At 39.0% G+C, this 16,880-nt stretch overlaps 1 protein-coding gene across 2 annotated transcripts in view; it reads right to left on the minus strand.

Moving 5' to 3' along the window:
- SCOC (short coiled-coil protein) overlaps positions 1-15,958 on the minus strand; it is a 51,110-nt gene extending 35,152 nt beyond the window's left edge. For both annotated transcript variants that reach the window (XM_008992684.6, XM_008992683.6), the window contains exon 1: positions 15,863-15,958. In XM_008992684.6, the coding sequence (XP_008990932.3) occupies positions 15,863-15,932 (70 nt within the window). In that variant the 5' untranslated portion in view covers positions 15,933-15,958. The remainder of the gene's footprint in view (positions 1-15,862) is intronic.
- Between the last annotated feature and the right edge of the window lie 922 nt (positions 15,959-16,880).

Here is a 16,880-nt window from a genome sequence, read left to right on the forward strand (position 1 = left end):
ATATGCTTCATGTAATACAGAAAGAAAACTTACTAACTCCAGAACTCATAATTCTATCATAAAGAATGAGTTCCACCATGGCTGTGTGGAAACCACCTTGGATACACCTTGAAGTTAGCCTGTCTAACTTCAGATGGCTGCAGCCCCCACCCACATCTGACTGCAGCTGCAGGAGAGACCCCTAAGGGAGAACTACTCAGCTAAGCCCTTCCTGAATCACTGAGCCACAAAATAGTGAGCAAAATAAAATGCTATCACTTTACAACACTAAATCGTGGAGTAAGTGTTACACAGCAACGAACAGTTTTTAAAGACATGTCTCTCATTCTGTACCAAATACCGAATGAAAATGCAAAATGACATACACACGTCAAATACTGGCAGAACTGCAGTTAATCTATTCAATTTTCATAAATCAAAGAGTTCTTCGTCCAAATGAATAGGTGTTGTAGATGACAGAAGTATCAGTTCTTCCTCTTTCTTGAAATGGCGATTTCATTTAGTAGAATGGTGATTCCATTTTAAGAAGGCTGAGTAAATTTTATGCAGTTTTCTACAGGGAATTTTCTATTTATTTCAGAATCCTTGCCTTTCTCAACCAGGTTTCCCCAAATGAACGACAGAACACAGAAGAGGATTTGAATGACTACTTTGAATTCTCCCAACGGTGTTATATAACTAGCACTTTTCTAGATGAAAGGAAAGCATTTAATTCATGGCATACAATGAATACCTTGGGAAGGCTTAGTTCCCTCTCGGAACCCAGGCTGAGAAGGCTGGGAGGCACAATAGGCTAACTCAGCCATGCAGTAGCATTGTCAACCGGAAACAGAAGTCTAGAGAGGTTAAATAATTTTCCCTGTGTTACCACAGCTAGCTGATACAGGGTTTGATTCCAGAAACTTCAACTCTAGAGCTTGGAAAGCTAATCATTATTCAGTGTTCGTAAGAAAAACACACACTCCATAAACAAGGGAAATACTAGCCTTAATAGCATGTTTGTATGTGAACAGGTAATGGGCTCAGCAGCAATGATTGTAACTATCCAGTAATGCAAATTAAAAGTGCATAAACTGAGCCAAAGACTTCTTTTTTTCTTTACTTGAAATAATAAAGCTAAAACTTTTTTTAAAAATATTCAACTTAGATTAGTGAGGTGTTGCTTAATCTCCAGACCTGTAAGCCAGCCATACAATAGGGAGTATGAATCAGGGAAAGGACAGAGGAGCAGAGTGCAAAGGTCAGGCCCTGAGACCAGGGCGAGAAAGGAAAGGGATTAGGAGCACATAGACGTGAAAGAGAGAAAGGAAGGGAGGAAAGACAGAACACAGCAATGGAAAGAAGACACACCACAGTGAGCGCTGACGAGAGGATCAGAGACAAGGTTACGACAAAGGACACAGTGGATAAAACATTTGTTGAGAGAATGAGGAAAAGGGGAGGAAAAGGGGAAAAAAAGAGAAGGTGTGAAGTCTAACAAATTAAAGATGCTATTATTTGTAGTTCCTTTTTTGGAATGATGAAAATAATACCAACTACAATGGGTCAGGAAAAGTAGTATAGTCAGATTGCAAAGGCAGCTCTGATCTGTATCACCATTTTGTCAAAGTGATATATCTGATACGTAGAATTTAAGGTCATATTCCTAATTTGAGATCTGGCTTTGAAATTCATGTGAAAATACCAATGTTTGGTTTATAAACACCTTATCTCATTAGGGAAATTGAGGTGAACAACTTTGGGAGCCCAGCCACATGGCAATAGCAACATGCATTGTCTACACCCACTTCCATCCAGTGGCATTCACTGCGGAGGTGTCAGGCTGAGAGTCAAATCAGATACACTGAACTGACAGCCAGGTACGTAACCAGTGAATGGATAAAGAAATATTCAACTTTTCCTCATTGATTGCCCTTCCCTATCTTTACTGGGAAAAATTTGAAGACAAATTTCCTGGAGAAGAAGAAATGAAGTGAATGTAAGTATAAACTTGAATAATTCAAGGCAGTACGAATAGAATCTATGTACTCCTGATTACCATATATAAAAGATTTTAAGGCCAGATGCAGTGGCTCATGCCTGTAATCCAAGCACTTGGGGAAGCCAAGGCAGGTGGACCACATGAGGTCAGGAGTTCAAGACCAGCCTGGCCAACATGGTAAAACTCTGTCTCTACTTAAAAAAATACAAAAATAGCTGGGTGTGGAGGCAGGCTACTCTAGTCCTAGCTACTCTGGAGACTGAGGCAGGAAAATTGTTTGAACCCGGGAGGCAAAGGTTCCAGCGAGCTGAGATTGTACCACTGCACTCCGGCTTGGGCAACAGAGCGAGACCCTGTCTTAAAATAAATAAATAAATAAACAAACAAACAAACAAGTAAATAAACTATTTTAAGATACTGTGTAGCTCTCCCTTTTATCCTTCTCTAAGGATATACTGAGGACTATAACTCATTTAATAAATTGCAAAAACATAAGTCTATTCTGATATAAATAAATAGTTTGATGTGAAATAAAATATTTATATGGTCTTAAAATAGCTCCCTCTAAAATACTTGCTAATTACTAAAGTAAAAATGAGTCAGAAACCACCTGTAATCAAGAGCTCAAAGTTAACCTCACCGGTAAAGGGAAAATACAAATTATACACCACCTGACAAGATGCAATGAGAAGAACACAGTATCATTCTGTTATATTCTTGCCAAACTTATTAATCATGTGGAAACATCAGAAAACACAAATGGAGAACCATTTTACACAACGACTGCTCTATTATCTCTTAAAGTAACAAGGTTATGAAAGGCAAGTAAAGATGGAGGAATTGTTCCAGATTGAAGGAGATGAAAGTGACATAACCATTACGTCCAACATATGATTTCACACTGGGTACCTTTATTGTAAAGGATATCATGAAGACAACTGGTGAAACTTCAGTGGGCTTTGAAGATTGGTGAGAGTGATGTAGGAATACCATTTTTCTGATTTTATTGGTTGTATTGTGGTTACAAAGGAGAAAGCCTTTGTAAGAAATACACACAAATCCGTCCATGAGGGATAGAGCATTGGCAACTTTTAAATAACTTAGGAACAAAACAGAATCTTTTTTAGGTTACTTGAAAATTTTTTCTTTTCTTTTTTTTTTTTTTTAGAGATGGGGTTTTCACCAGATTAGCCAAGGTGGTCTCGATCTCCTGACCTTAGGTGATCCACCCACCTTGGCCTCCCAAAGTGCTGGGATTACAGGCATGAGCCACTGCACCTGGCCAGAAAATAAGGGGTAAAATGCAAAAGACATGCTAAAGGGTGGCATTTACAATTTGTGTCATGTCTCCTTTACTCTCCACCCTCCATGCCTTGAATCTCCTGTAGCTAAATTTGCCACTTTCTACATTTTCTTTTTCCTAAACAACTTTCGCATGCATCACAATAGTGGTGGTGTGATAGACGTTCATAATCCAACCACGGATGTTTTCACATGCTTCTGAAAATTATCGCCCACGTTAGGATTAATACCTTAGTTCTATATATTAGAAAAACTCTAGTATTAATCTTATTCTTTATGAAAAAATTATTGCATAAATATAGCATGGAAATCTAATAACCTGTAATCCCTTCATACTAATATATATGTTTTTCCAAGTTCCCTTCCCATTCTAGTCCATGTATATAAATTACTTTTGCATGGTTGTAATCACAACATAGATAGAATTTTATATTCTATCTTTCATGTTTGAGCATATTCCAATATTGGCAGAGAGCCTCTGGGCTCTTCTTGCCCTCTGATTCTGTGATTACATTTTTGAAACAATGACCTCATAACCTAACTAGAGGACCATATTTCATTATTCAATACCTGCAACACAGGCACGTTATTGCTTCTACCTAGTCAGTACAATGCAGTAATGCTATCTATCTAGTAATTTCAATTCTGATGCATTGTCATTTGACAGAGGCTTTGAAGCCACTTAGACCTGGGCTCGAATCCCAGCTCTGCATTGTTCATTGTTCAAGGTACTAAACCTTTCTGAGCCCAGTTTTCAATCTGAAAAACAGGAATAATATCAATAGCATGATATTTGTGTGTATAAATTTCTTAGCACAGTGCCTGGCATAATTTTTAAATGAATGCTTATTATCACACATACATATATATATATATATATATGTATGTGTGTATATATATATGTGTGTGTGTATGTGTGTGTGTATCCTATTAGTTCTGTCCCTCTAGGTAACCCTGACTAATACAGTCTCTTAGGTGAATAATGATAACAAGCGTAATATATATCCTATTAGTTATCTCTCTCTCTCTCTCTCTCTATATATATATATATATATATACACACATATATATATACGCTCCTCTCTCTGTATATATGTGTATATAATAAACTCCTCTTTATATAATAAACTCTATATAAGTATTATTAACTTTATATATAGATATATATCTATATAGATATATTGTCATTTGACAGAGGCTTTGTCAAATGACAATATCTATATAGATATATATCTATATATAGATATATATAGATAAAGTTAATGTATATACATTATATATGCATTATAAACTTTATATTATATAGTATAACTCTATTATATATAATAATATATATAAGTATTAACTTTCTATATATATATTATATATACATATATATGTATAATCACTGCATCCTGTCAGGTGATATATAATTTCTCTCTATAGAGAGATAAAGTTAATACTTAATAATACATACATATATATATATATATATGAGAGTTTATTAAGTATTAACTTACCTGATCACAAGATCTTCCCACAATAAGCTTTCTGCAAGCTTGAGGAGCAAGGAGAGCCAGTCCAAGTCTCAAAACTGAAGAACATGGAGTCTGATGTTTAAGGGCAGGAAGCATCCTGCGCAGGAGAAAGATGTAGGCTGGGAGTCTGGACCAGTCTCACCTTCTCACATTTCTCTGCCTGCTTCATATTCGCTGGCAGCTAACTAGATTGTGCCCACCAGATTGAGGGTGGGTCTGCCTATCCCAGTCCACTGACTCAAATGGCAACACCCTCACAGACACACCCAGGAACAATACTTTGTATCCTTCAATCCAATCAAGTTGACACTCAATATTAACCATCACAGAAACACATGACTAGTAAAGTGTGGGGTTACTCCAAATACTTGAGACTCTTAGTTTTATTTGTGATGAGTGATAATGGGTTGTTTTTTAGATAGAGATAAGTATCCAACTAGTCAACTAGGATTTCCAAAGAAACCAACTGATTTTCTAATTATCACCAGAATTGAAAATCTACAGGAAAACTAGAATGACATTTGATTAATCATCTTTTTCCAACTCCTGCTTTAATCTACCTCCCTCGAAAAGGTTTTTTAAAAAAAACCTTTAAGGATATAATCATTGGAACATGCAGTTTGCTTTTTAAAAATAGTTAGCTGTGAATTTGTCTAATTCTTTTCACAGTCAAATGATTACATGTTACAGAAAAAACATGAATGTCCCAACCTACAAAATGGACAAATAGAGGAGTTACTGTTTGTGTTAGTAAAACATATTCTACAAAAACAAAAAGTATTCTTTGAGAAATTCCTTGAAATATAGGCTCTCCAAGGGCAAAGGTATGCTTGACGATATTTCAGAGAGACACTGGCTAAGGAATGTAGCATTTGGGGTCAACAGTCACTGCAAACTGAAGAGTCTCTCAAATTATAACATTTTATTACAGAAATTCCATTTTTACAGTATGGTAAAGGGCTCAAAGCACAAGGGACAGGAATCCACTGTGTAAGTTGAGAAACACTGTAACAGTACAAAGCTCAAATCATTTAAAATTCAAAAGCAAAAAAGAATGATAAGAAACACTGTTAAAAAAAAATCTTCTGAACATTTTTATAAAGGAAGCTAACCTTGCAACCGCAAATGAAAATGAAAGCAAAATATTCACATGGAGGAACAAACAATAGTAGAGCCTTTTGTCTGCCAAGAAAAGGTAGCAAGATTTTCAAGAGGGATAAAGAAGAATGTGTTTTAAAATACAAGCTTTTCAAACAACTTTTACTAACGTCACACTACCAGCAATGAAAACCACGCATGTGCGCAGCTAAGTGCTCTGAGCCAAAGTCGTTAAGCTGACAATGAAACGTGTGTTTGGAGAAAGAAGGGAACAATGATTAAATGGGGACGAAAGTGAGTAAGGGCTGAAAAGAGCCTGCTGTTGACTGTGTGCATCCCAAGAAGGCTGGTGGAGGGAAGACCCAGGTCACGCTAACAGAAAGGCAGCAAGAGAGGCTCCCTGTTTTTCTGGACCATTCATATGAGCTACCACTGAGTCTTTTATGTTTCCAATGCTGAGGATTGAAAATGAATAGTAAAGTCTGTCTAAGAAAGCAAAACACCTCTTTCTGGAACAGCTTTTACAGTAACTTTGGTTCTGTGATTGCTGGATATATTGTTTCAGCAGTGTCACTTACAAAGCTTTTGGATTCCTTCAAATGTTTCTTTCTAGGCTTGGGGAACCCAATAGAAGCTGATTCATCTGGTTTGTTCTGTTCTTTTGGGGACTGTGTCCTCCTCTCTGCACCCAAACTATCTCTGAAGGCCAAAGGAACCTTGAAGTTCTCTAAGGAAACCAGGCTTTGTCCCTGAAATTCTGAACAAGTCAAGCAGGCAAGAGGCCTGTGAGGGTAAGTGTGTGCAAAGCTGATCCCATCCATCTGCAGCCTTGGTGAAATGAAGGGCCCTGTGTCAGCCACCTTGATCCCTCTTCAGGAATGCGGACTTGGGACAGGTCAGCATCTTAGTAGCACATGAGCTTGGGTAAATAAAATTTACCCCTGATTTTCAGGATCTCTTCTGGGTTTCTCCCTGGAAAAAAATTCACCATAACTATGAAGGATTTTGTACAAATTTAACATGAGAAAATTCTAACACTCCCTCCCTTTTCTGTGGTTAGTCTAATAATGAAGAAAAAACATATGGGCAACCAATGGATGGTTTTGTCTTTGAAAGGAAGAGTCAAAATATTTATACTTATCATTTGCTGAGAAAATTACAGAAGACTCTCGATTACTGAAAACATTAGATATTGCACTAACATGCTGTTTCTTAAGCTTGTTTACGAAAACTAGTTTTTACATTATGCTAGATTATTTGTTCCAGTTAAGTGGATTTCTTCTGATTAAAGATATTTCTGCAGAAAGAGCACTTACAATTTCTAGCAATACATTGGTGACCCAAGAGCCATACCACTCCCAGAAGCTGCTGAGAAGCAGAGTTAATCTCCTTTATCTTATTGAATCTCTTATGCTAAGTATCTAAGGCATTTTGCTGGGCCAGGGGAGGTATTCCTAATGCCACTGTCCATATGATCTTTAGCTTACAGGAAGAGATATTCTACTCTGCCAATGGCATTATCCATACTTATATGGATCCCAAATGCCAATTAAGATTTGCTGAAACTTTCTGCCATTGCTGGTGCAATTAATGTACTTGTTTGATTTCACTAAAAACAACACTTCCAATATACTAGAGATCATCTTCCTCTATAGACTTAAGGATATGGGAATAATCTTTTAAATTAGTATTCATAGCCAAATTCGTTAGAGGGTGTAAAGAGAGATGACACTGGTGGCAGGGGGGCTCTCTGGTCCTCACCAGAACATGCTTAGCCAGCATTTGCCACATCCTTGTGTATTTATTTAACCATGGCCTCACTCTGGGACTTTCATCTGCACAGTTATCTCCCAAGATGTCCAGTGTAACCTAGCAAAGCTGGCAACAGCCGCTTGGCAGACACTTGGGAGCATGGCGCTGGCTGCAAACACTGGCTCCATTCATATCAGAAAAGAAAGGCCTGCTCCCTTTTCACCGACAAGACTCCTGCTATGGCTCAGTGTTCTCTCAGCTGGGGAGCCACAAGTCTATTTCCTTCTTTGGCCCATATTATAATAGAGGACGAGATGAAAAGGAATACAGACCCTTGATACCTTTTACTTAGAGTGCTAACTAATGCAGGGCCTCGTGTCTGATCTTCTGCTTGGCTGAGGGGACGGCAGATGGCCTTCTGAAAGCTTTTCAAACCCGGGCTGCTTTCAGCAGGGCGTGAGTGGGTATTGTTACATTTTCCATATAGTGGTAGGAAGCATCACTGAATAAAAGCACACAACAATTGTGCCACTTCTCTGGGAAGCATATTACAACCTTACAATGAGGGCTAATTGGCCGACACCAAAAGCAGACGCAGACACAGCTTTGAATATTATTCAGGAGAGGTTTTAGAGAGCAGAGTCAGGAGGGAGGCTGAGGCATAAAGGAGAGGAGAGACAGGAAGGACATCGACGGGGAGGCGGTGAAGGCCGGCATGAAGAGGGAAAAGAGTGGCTTCATTATATTCATCAGAAAAGAATCGTACTCTTGTGTAACAAGTTCGTTCATATCCACCTCCCCTTGCTTATCAGGAGGACGCTAACAGGCGGTCCCAGCACCACGTCCACAAGACACTGCCGTTACCATGAGAACTGAGGTGGCCAAATCTCAGAGCCTTTTTTTTTTTTTTTGAGACAAAGTCTAGCCCTCGCTGCCCAGGCTAGAGTGCAATGGTAATCTCGGCAACCTCTGCCTCCCAGATTCAAGCTATTCTCCTGCCTCAGCCTCCCAAGCCTCCCAAGTAGCTGGGATTGCAGGTGTCTGCCACCCCCAAGCCAGGCTATTTTTTTTTTAAATAGGGATGGGGTTTCACCATTTGGCCAGGCTAGTTTCAAACTCCTACCCTCAGGTGATCCACCCGCCTCAGCCTTCCAAAGTGCCGGGATTACAAGCATGGGCCACTGTGCCTGGTCCAAATCTCAGAGACTTTTAAGAAACTTTTGTGTGAGCTCCTTGAAGTGGGCAGCAGAGGAAGGAAAGTGTACCAAGTACTCACTCTATGCCAGGCTAGTTCAAGAAACCTCCTTTATTATTTCATTTAATCTTCAAAACAATTCTGAGACTTAGATCATTTTGCAACCAAAAGAACAGTAAATAGCTGGCACAAATTCTAACAGATTCAAATCCAGGCATTTCTGACTTCATAGTTCAAGCCCTTCCTGCCACACTCCCCTGTGCCAATTCTTCAAATAGCCAGATCCTGCCTACTACCTGGCATATGAGAGTAGGTACTCAATAAATGTGTTCTGAAGACAGAACTAAACTTACCCAGAAGTGTGGATAGAAAATAAGCTCTAACAAGTAGAGACAGTTTAGGAAAGCCTGCCCTAGGAGTCGGCTCTCAGCTATGGGCTGGCCTGCCTAAACTGGCACTTATCCCAACATACACAAATTCAGCCAGAATTCTTTAATCAAAATATGTTAAGCCATTTGATTTGTTCTGAGTGCTGGGAATACAGATATTTGAAAACCCAGGCTGTGTTTTAGAAGCTTGCAGTCTGTTGAATAGTCTGTTCATAAAATATATTTAAAAATGCAGCTAGAGGTAAGTTAGGGGTTCTCAGAAAGCAAAAAGGAAATATGACACAGCCAGGGAAGATCAAGGAAAGCTTCCTGGAGGAGGCATTGCCTGAATGGGGTCTGAAAGGATGAGTAGGAATTGACCAGGCAAAGAGAAAAGTGGGTAGTGTTATTCTAGACAAAGTGAGAAGCAGCACAGCATCCAGAGGCATAAATGAGGCACTGTGTGGAGGGAACATTGTCTCCTACTGTGCTCAAATGGTGTGGCAGGAAATGACACTGAAAAGATAGGGAAAGCCAGGAAAATAGAGACCTTCAATGCTATGTTAAGTGTCTCAGACTTCATCCTTCAGGGGCTGTGAAGCATTGATTGTTCTCTACAGGCAGAGGTAGTGATGTGGCCAATGTGGAGGGTAGATTTGAAGGGATAAAATTTGCAATAAGATAAACCACTAGGAGGTGGGTGCTGTGGTTTGTGTTGGGGATAATAAGGACCTGGTGAGAGAGGTGATGGCAGGAATGGAGAAGGCCAGATTTATTTGAGAAATATTTCCAAGGTCAAGTCAACAAGAATCAGTGATTGATCAAATTGTGAGAAAGAAGGAATGATGTGTGGATTTCTAGCTTTTATAACTGGATGGATGGTGGGGCCATTAATTAAAATTATGAATATAGGAATGGGAATAGACTGGGGGGAGAGGATGAGTTTATTTGACACCTGGGAGATATCTCGGTGTCTGGCAAGCAATTGGATTATGAATCACAAACTCAGAAGAGAGGTGAAGACAGGTGATAAAGATTCAAAAACAGAAGTCTGAAAATAGTTTCTTCTGCAGTCACATCTGTACTGCAGATGTGCCTTATTTGGATCTCTGTGTTATTGTTTTTAAAATTGGATTAGGTGAAAAACATGGAAAAATCAGGAAATTGTGCAAAAATTGAACTATTCAGTGTCTCTTAAAGTTTCCACTCATTTGCATTTCTGCCCCTCCATGACAATAGTGAAACAGAAGCAGAAAGCAGCTCTGCCTTTTGAGCAGGTCACCTGCTCTCCAAGGAGCCTCAACCCTCAACCCTCCTGGCTGGACACAAGGCTCAGTGTTGGTTGTCATTTTATCAACACAACTGCTCTGTTGCTTTTTTACTGTAGAGTAAAGAGGAAAGTAAACTATGTTATTTCCTTACATCATTCAAAAGTGGAAAATGCAAGAAAACAAATATCCCAATTTAAAAATGGGTAATGAACCTAAATAGATGTTTCTCAAAAGAAGACATACAAGTGGCCAATAGGTATATGAAAAGAAGCTTAATACCACTAGACATCAGAGAAATGCAAATTAAAACCACAGTGAGATAACACCTCCCAACTGTTAGGATGGCTGTTTTCAAAAAGATGAAAGATAACAAGAGTTGGCCAGGATGTGGAGGAAAGGGAATCTTTGCACACTGTTGGTGGGAATGTACATTAGTACAGCTACTATAGAAAACCAGTGGGAGGTTCCTCAAAAAATTAAAACTAGAACTACCATATGATCCAGCAGTCCCACTACTGGGTATATATCTAAAGGACTTAAAATCAGAATGTTGGAAAGATGCTCATATCACTGCAGCATGATTCACAATAGCCAAGATATGGATGCCTGTCGGCAGATGAATAGATTAAAATATATATATATATATGGTTTATATATTATATAATTCAGCCTTAAAAAAGAAGGAACTATCTTGCCATTTGTAAAAGCATGGATAAACCTGGAAGACATTACGTTAGCCAGGCACAGAAAGACAAATACTATGTAATCTCACTTCTATGTGGAATCTAAAAATGTCAAACTCACAGAAGCAGAGAGTACAATGATGATTATCAGAACTTGGAGGGTGAGGATATTGAGGAGATGTTGGCCTAAGGATACAAAATTTCAATTAGACAAGAAGAATAAATTTAAGAGATCTTTTGTACATTGTGGTAACTATAGTTAAAACAATGTATTATATACTTACACATTTCAAAGAGAGTAGGTTTTAAGTGTTCTCACCACTAAAAAAATGATAGCTATGTGAGGCATATTCTATGTTCATTAGCTTGATTTAGCCATTCCACACACACACACACACATATATATAATGTACATCACAAACATATACAATTTCTATTTGTATTTAATAAATAAAAAAATTGAAAATGAAATCTAGTCCAAGAGGACTGTGTCTCCTAAGGAAAATGGTGAGAAATGAAGAATGTTCCCATAAATTTAATAAGTAAACAAAGCATGTCCTTGAAAGAATTAACCTTGAGATGCCATTGTGAAATAAGCCATAGCAAGAGCAATGTCTGGTATATGTAAAAGATGCATGATAAAAAACGTAATAAACTAAAAACAGAATTGAAATGTCAAAAGTTTGTTTTAGAAAAGTAGTGAAAAAATGATGATATACCAATGCCTCTTTTTCACATGCACACTGCCTGACCCTGAAGGTGTTTGAATTTGGAACTTCTGTTCTAGAGTCACTGGGATATAGCAACAGACAGTAAGAATGGAACTAGGAGTAGATAGGATCATCCAGAGAGTGTGTCCAGAGAGAGAACAGTAGCCAAGGACGGTGTCTTGGGGGAATCGCTGGAGGGCACGGGTTCCCAAAAGAGCCTAAGATGAAAGAGGGTGAAGAGGAACCTGAGCCGCATAGTGGCATCAAAGCCAGGGGAGTGGGAGCATAGGAAGGAAGGAGAGATCAATGCATCTAATGTCTTTTGTCCTGCACTCTGTGGCTCCCACCTGTGAGGTCCCAGAAGTGGGGCCAGTTCAGCTACAGTACAGCTTAGACCAGAAATTCCTAAACTATCTTGGTTTATGGTGCCCTTAGTCTCAGTAATTCTTTCACAGTGCTCCAAAGGCAAGAGAAATACCAAACAGCTTCATGTATTAAGTATTTAGATCCAAACATTTTATTAACATTGTTAGGTCCTAAAAACTTAGTAGCCATTTAAAAAATTACTATACCCAAATTGAAAGAAGATACATTTTGTTTCATTCTTAAAGAAACACACTTACTTACTAAGGGATGTGTATACCTGTTGGGCACTGCATCACTTCTCCAGCCTTCTCAAACTGCCACCCTCGTTATCTGCTCTACCGTTGACTTTCATACAGAATTTGCTTTATATCATGGCAATTGCAGAAAACCCAGCATTGAAAGAAATGATGTCACTGAAAAATATGTAGCTCAATCTAGTGTGAAGCACCAGTAGTCCCCTCAGTGTCTGAGAGAGGTTGAGATGCCCTCATGGAACCCCTGTGAGTTTACTGCAGTGCCCTGGAGCACCTTGGCACACAGTTTGGGAGCCATGAGTTAGACAGCATAAACTGGTCTGGAATCCTATCATTCGTAACTTTGTGTCTTTAGGGATATTTGTTCTGAAATTCATATAACTAACGTACAAATAAATTTATGAAGCACAACTGGTTTGTGATTTGAGTTACTGCTGGCACTGCCAGTTCTCACTGCTCCATACTACCAGGAAGTAGAATTACTTAAATAAATAAAATTCAAAGTAAATGAAAGTTTAATGCCTTCAATTCTCTCCCCAAACAAACCTTTTCAAGAGCTGATAAAAAACTTCCTCCTCTTTTCTCTAGCTTTCCTCTGAGTAAGAAAAGCAGCAGTATAAGGGGGAAGCAATGTGCAAGTAAAAGGAGACAGTGATGGGTCTAAGCACGGGGATCAGTGCCGGGGACTCAAGGCCTATCTCTTCAGAATTAGAAACGAGCGGTCCTTGTGTGACAGCCTCCATATCCAGCAGCTTCCAATACCACACTTAGCTATCATCCAGTAGCCAACATCTTTCTGCATAATCACCAAGGCCAACCCATTAAGGCCTATAATCCTTACAGTTTTTAGAGTTCGCTAAAAGGTGCAAGGCTCTCTCTGGCATCCAACTCCAACAAACTATCAAAAAGCCCAACATGAACAAACACAGCCACCACCACTCAACATCCATGCAGAAACTGTAAGATGAGAAGGGTGCTCAGATGGAATATCTACAACCATGAGAGACTCGGATTGGGATTTTGGCTCTATCGCTTCCTGGAGAGGCCTTGAGCAAGTTACTAAAAAAATATGAGCTACAGTTTTATCATCTGTAAAATAGCACCATAATATCACAATGATGTTGTAAAGATTAAATGTTAAAAGGACGTAGCATTGTATCTGGAATCCAGTAAATGTACTGAAAGCATTGTATTTAATATCGACCCTACGAATTCATTGAACATAGGAGTTTGAGATATCATTCCTTTGTCTGGTTCTGCCTCTAATTGGCTTTGTACTCTTGGGCAAGGCACTTAGCTTCTCTGGGCCACTTTTACAAATCTATGTATATGTACACATGTATGTGTACACATATGTATGCATGTGTGTGTATTATAAAAAGAAAGTAAGAAATTGGACTAAACTTTTTTTTAATATAAGCAATACCTTTCTAATGCTTTACTCTTATAAGGATTCCACAATTTGAATTAAAGATGTCTGCTAAACAAGCCCCATTTTTTAAATAATAATTCGTTTCCCTGTTTTTAGTTATCAAAGCCCAACAACATTTTATTGACAAGGGCTAACCAGTGTTACCATGTCAAATGAATAAAATTGTCTCCAAGCCAAAGAAACTTGGTGTTTTGGTTAACTGGCACATTTTTGTCACAAATACATGAACAATTTCCATTTGCTATTTTGAAATATGAAAATGGCAGAAATTAGTACTAGTTTCCAAGTCCACCACTGGTTATTATGCTGGACCAGCTCCAAACACCTTTTGTGCACTGAGATTTTGTGACTCAGTCTAGCAAAAAAGAAGGTGACAATTGGGAGCAATGAGATGTTGGTCCTCTTGTGTGGTTGCCAGCACTCTCACTACCAACCAGAGGGCATTACTCACTCTTTCCTACTTCTTCAGCGCCCATGCCCACTACCAGGCTCCATTAGCAAGCAGCTCCTTTGGAGCGCCTCTCAAAACCGCTGCCAACAGTAGACTGGACACTTAAATTCTCTGCACTCTTGCTCTTTCCGCCACTGGAAGTGTGAGGGTGGCAGAAGATGAGAGACATGGAGGGGAGAGTTGAAGGGGTATGATGGGGTGCATGAGAGAGTTGCTGTCAAAAGGCCCAGCACCACCAACAGTCCCCACTTTCAGGCTCAGCCCTCATTATAATGCAGAAAAAATTCCGGGCCGAGTCACATTTCAAGCAAGCAAGCTCTCTATATGAACTGCATCCTCCCACAACATACAGGGCTCCCCATGCACACGCTCATCTCACCTCCTGAAGCTAAGAAACATGGGTTTCCCTCTGTCTTTGTTTCCTTCACTGCCTTCTGCAGCTCTGTCTGTTTTCTAAAACACCCCGGCGGGAGTATGTTAAGGACGGTGGTATCCCATTTCTTCAACAGCCCAGCACCTTGTACCTTTCCTCCCCTTATAAAGACTGAAAATACTCCTCTTTGATTTCGAAAGACCCCAGCATGCTTATGCAGTGCCAGGAGGGAAGCTTAGCTCTGGCTGGTGGTTTGTGTTAATTGTCTGGCTGCACTTTAGAAAGACGCTTTTTGAATCTAAGCATTTAGGGAGAAAGTGGAGAAGCGTGGCTTTATGAAAGAGCAATTGATGTTAAATATTCATGCTCTTGCTCTCTGTTAATCAAAATCAGTAACCCCCATGGCTTAGCTGCAGTCTTGCTGGTTTCATACTATGATTGCGCTAAAGGAACTTGGATAGAAAACAACCACCACACACACACACACACACACACCCAAGGACTTGGGTGCTTGTAGGTTTGAAGTGTTTCCAGTTAACGTTGTGCAGTTCAGCACTATTTTTTTCCAAGATGTTGAATGAACCATGGTTATCCTTTCCATCAGCATTTTAGAGCTGCTCTCTTACTTGATTCCTTCTCTCATGTTGAATTCAGCAAACTTTAACCTTAAAAATCAGACATTTTCTGCAATAATCCTTAAAGCTAATTGCAGCATAGTCTAGTTAATTTTCCAGAAATGGTAACAATTATTTTACAAGACAGAAAAGAAACAATATAATTGAACAAAATATGGCAATGTTATAGGTTGTTTTAGTAGCAACTTTGAGGTCATGTTTCCTGAATGCTTAGGAAATAAATATTTTATGTTTTTATTTAATTTATTTTAAAAAGCACATGTTATATAATGACAGAAGTTTAAAATTGTTACTTAATTTAAAAGGAAAATGAAAAACAGTTCTTAGTTAAAACCCATTTTTATAGCTATATTTTTTCAAGTTTTCTGCAATGAGTATATTTTATCATTATATGAAAATAATAAAAGTTATATTTTTAAAAAACTGAGCAGTTGCTGAATTGTATGTTTGAGAATTCATCTATTTCTTCCTTACCTATGTCATCTGCAAGAGAAATGTTGGTGAACGTGCTGTCTTCCTCCTCCTCTTTCCCGGACCCGTCCATCTTGTTCAATTTTCAGACCTGTTAGTAAGAAAAATGAGGGCAGAGAAAAGCAGCAGTTGTCCCATGTGACCGCCCTTGTTAAATCATTAATCTGTGAGCCTCCAAGCAGGTGCTATCTGATACTTGCACTAGCCACCCTCTTCCTGCTTTTCACCTGAGAAGTTCTTATCTGAGTGTTGCATTCTTAACCGGAAGTGGTAGGAGACCCAAGTTCAAGACTTACAACCCTTGACCAGAGGCTGCTGTGCTGGCACAGCTGCTGTACCCTGGCTAGATGCCAAACCCTGCCGGCAAGTTTCTTTAGGCAGAATTGTGCAAGGGAATTGCCCAAAAAAGCGTTAAGGATAAGGTTGGGGGAAGAAATTGACTTTGTATGATTAACATATCTTTTGGATACCCACAATAAACTTCTCAAGGATTTGTCAATGACCAGAGCATGACCTGGGGTTAAGTCACAACCCCTCAGAGCCTCAATTTTCTATCTGTAATATGAGGATAAGCCTGTTGTGAGGATTAAATGGAAACTGCCTGGTACATAATGTGGACTTGATAAATACGGATGATCAGGCATATATGAAGAAATAAGATTCTCTATGTATTGAGCTCATCAGCACTCTATCATATTACTGTTCAGACACCTCCTCCTACAAACGTTCATTGAAACAACAGGATCTCCCTTTTCTGTTTCTGGAGTTGAGCCCAAGAGAAGAGATGTCGGCTTCTCTAGCCCTTAGGCAGGGACCATTTGTTTGAGGAGGAAGTATTTCTTTACAACTATTTATCCAGGTGCCCTAGTTGACATTTGTAAACAAACAAAGCAAAACTATTTTGGAATTTCAAAGAATCACTCCATTGAGGGAAAAAATAGCCAAATTTGATGAAGCATTTTAAGTAGATATTAAAATTGTTACCACATGCTACATTCTGCACTAAGTCCTTTGATATACA

The sequence above is a fragment of the Callithrix jacchus genome, chromosome 3 (genome assembly GCF_049354715.1).
Source record: "Callithrix jacchus isolate 240 chromosome 3, calJac240_pri, whole genome shotgun sequence".
NCBI lineage: Eukaryota > Metazoa > Chordata > Mammalia > Primates > Cebidae > Callithrix > Callithrix jacchus.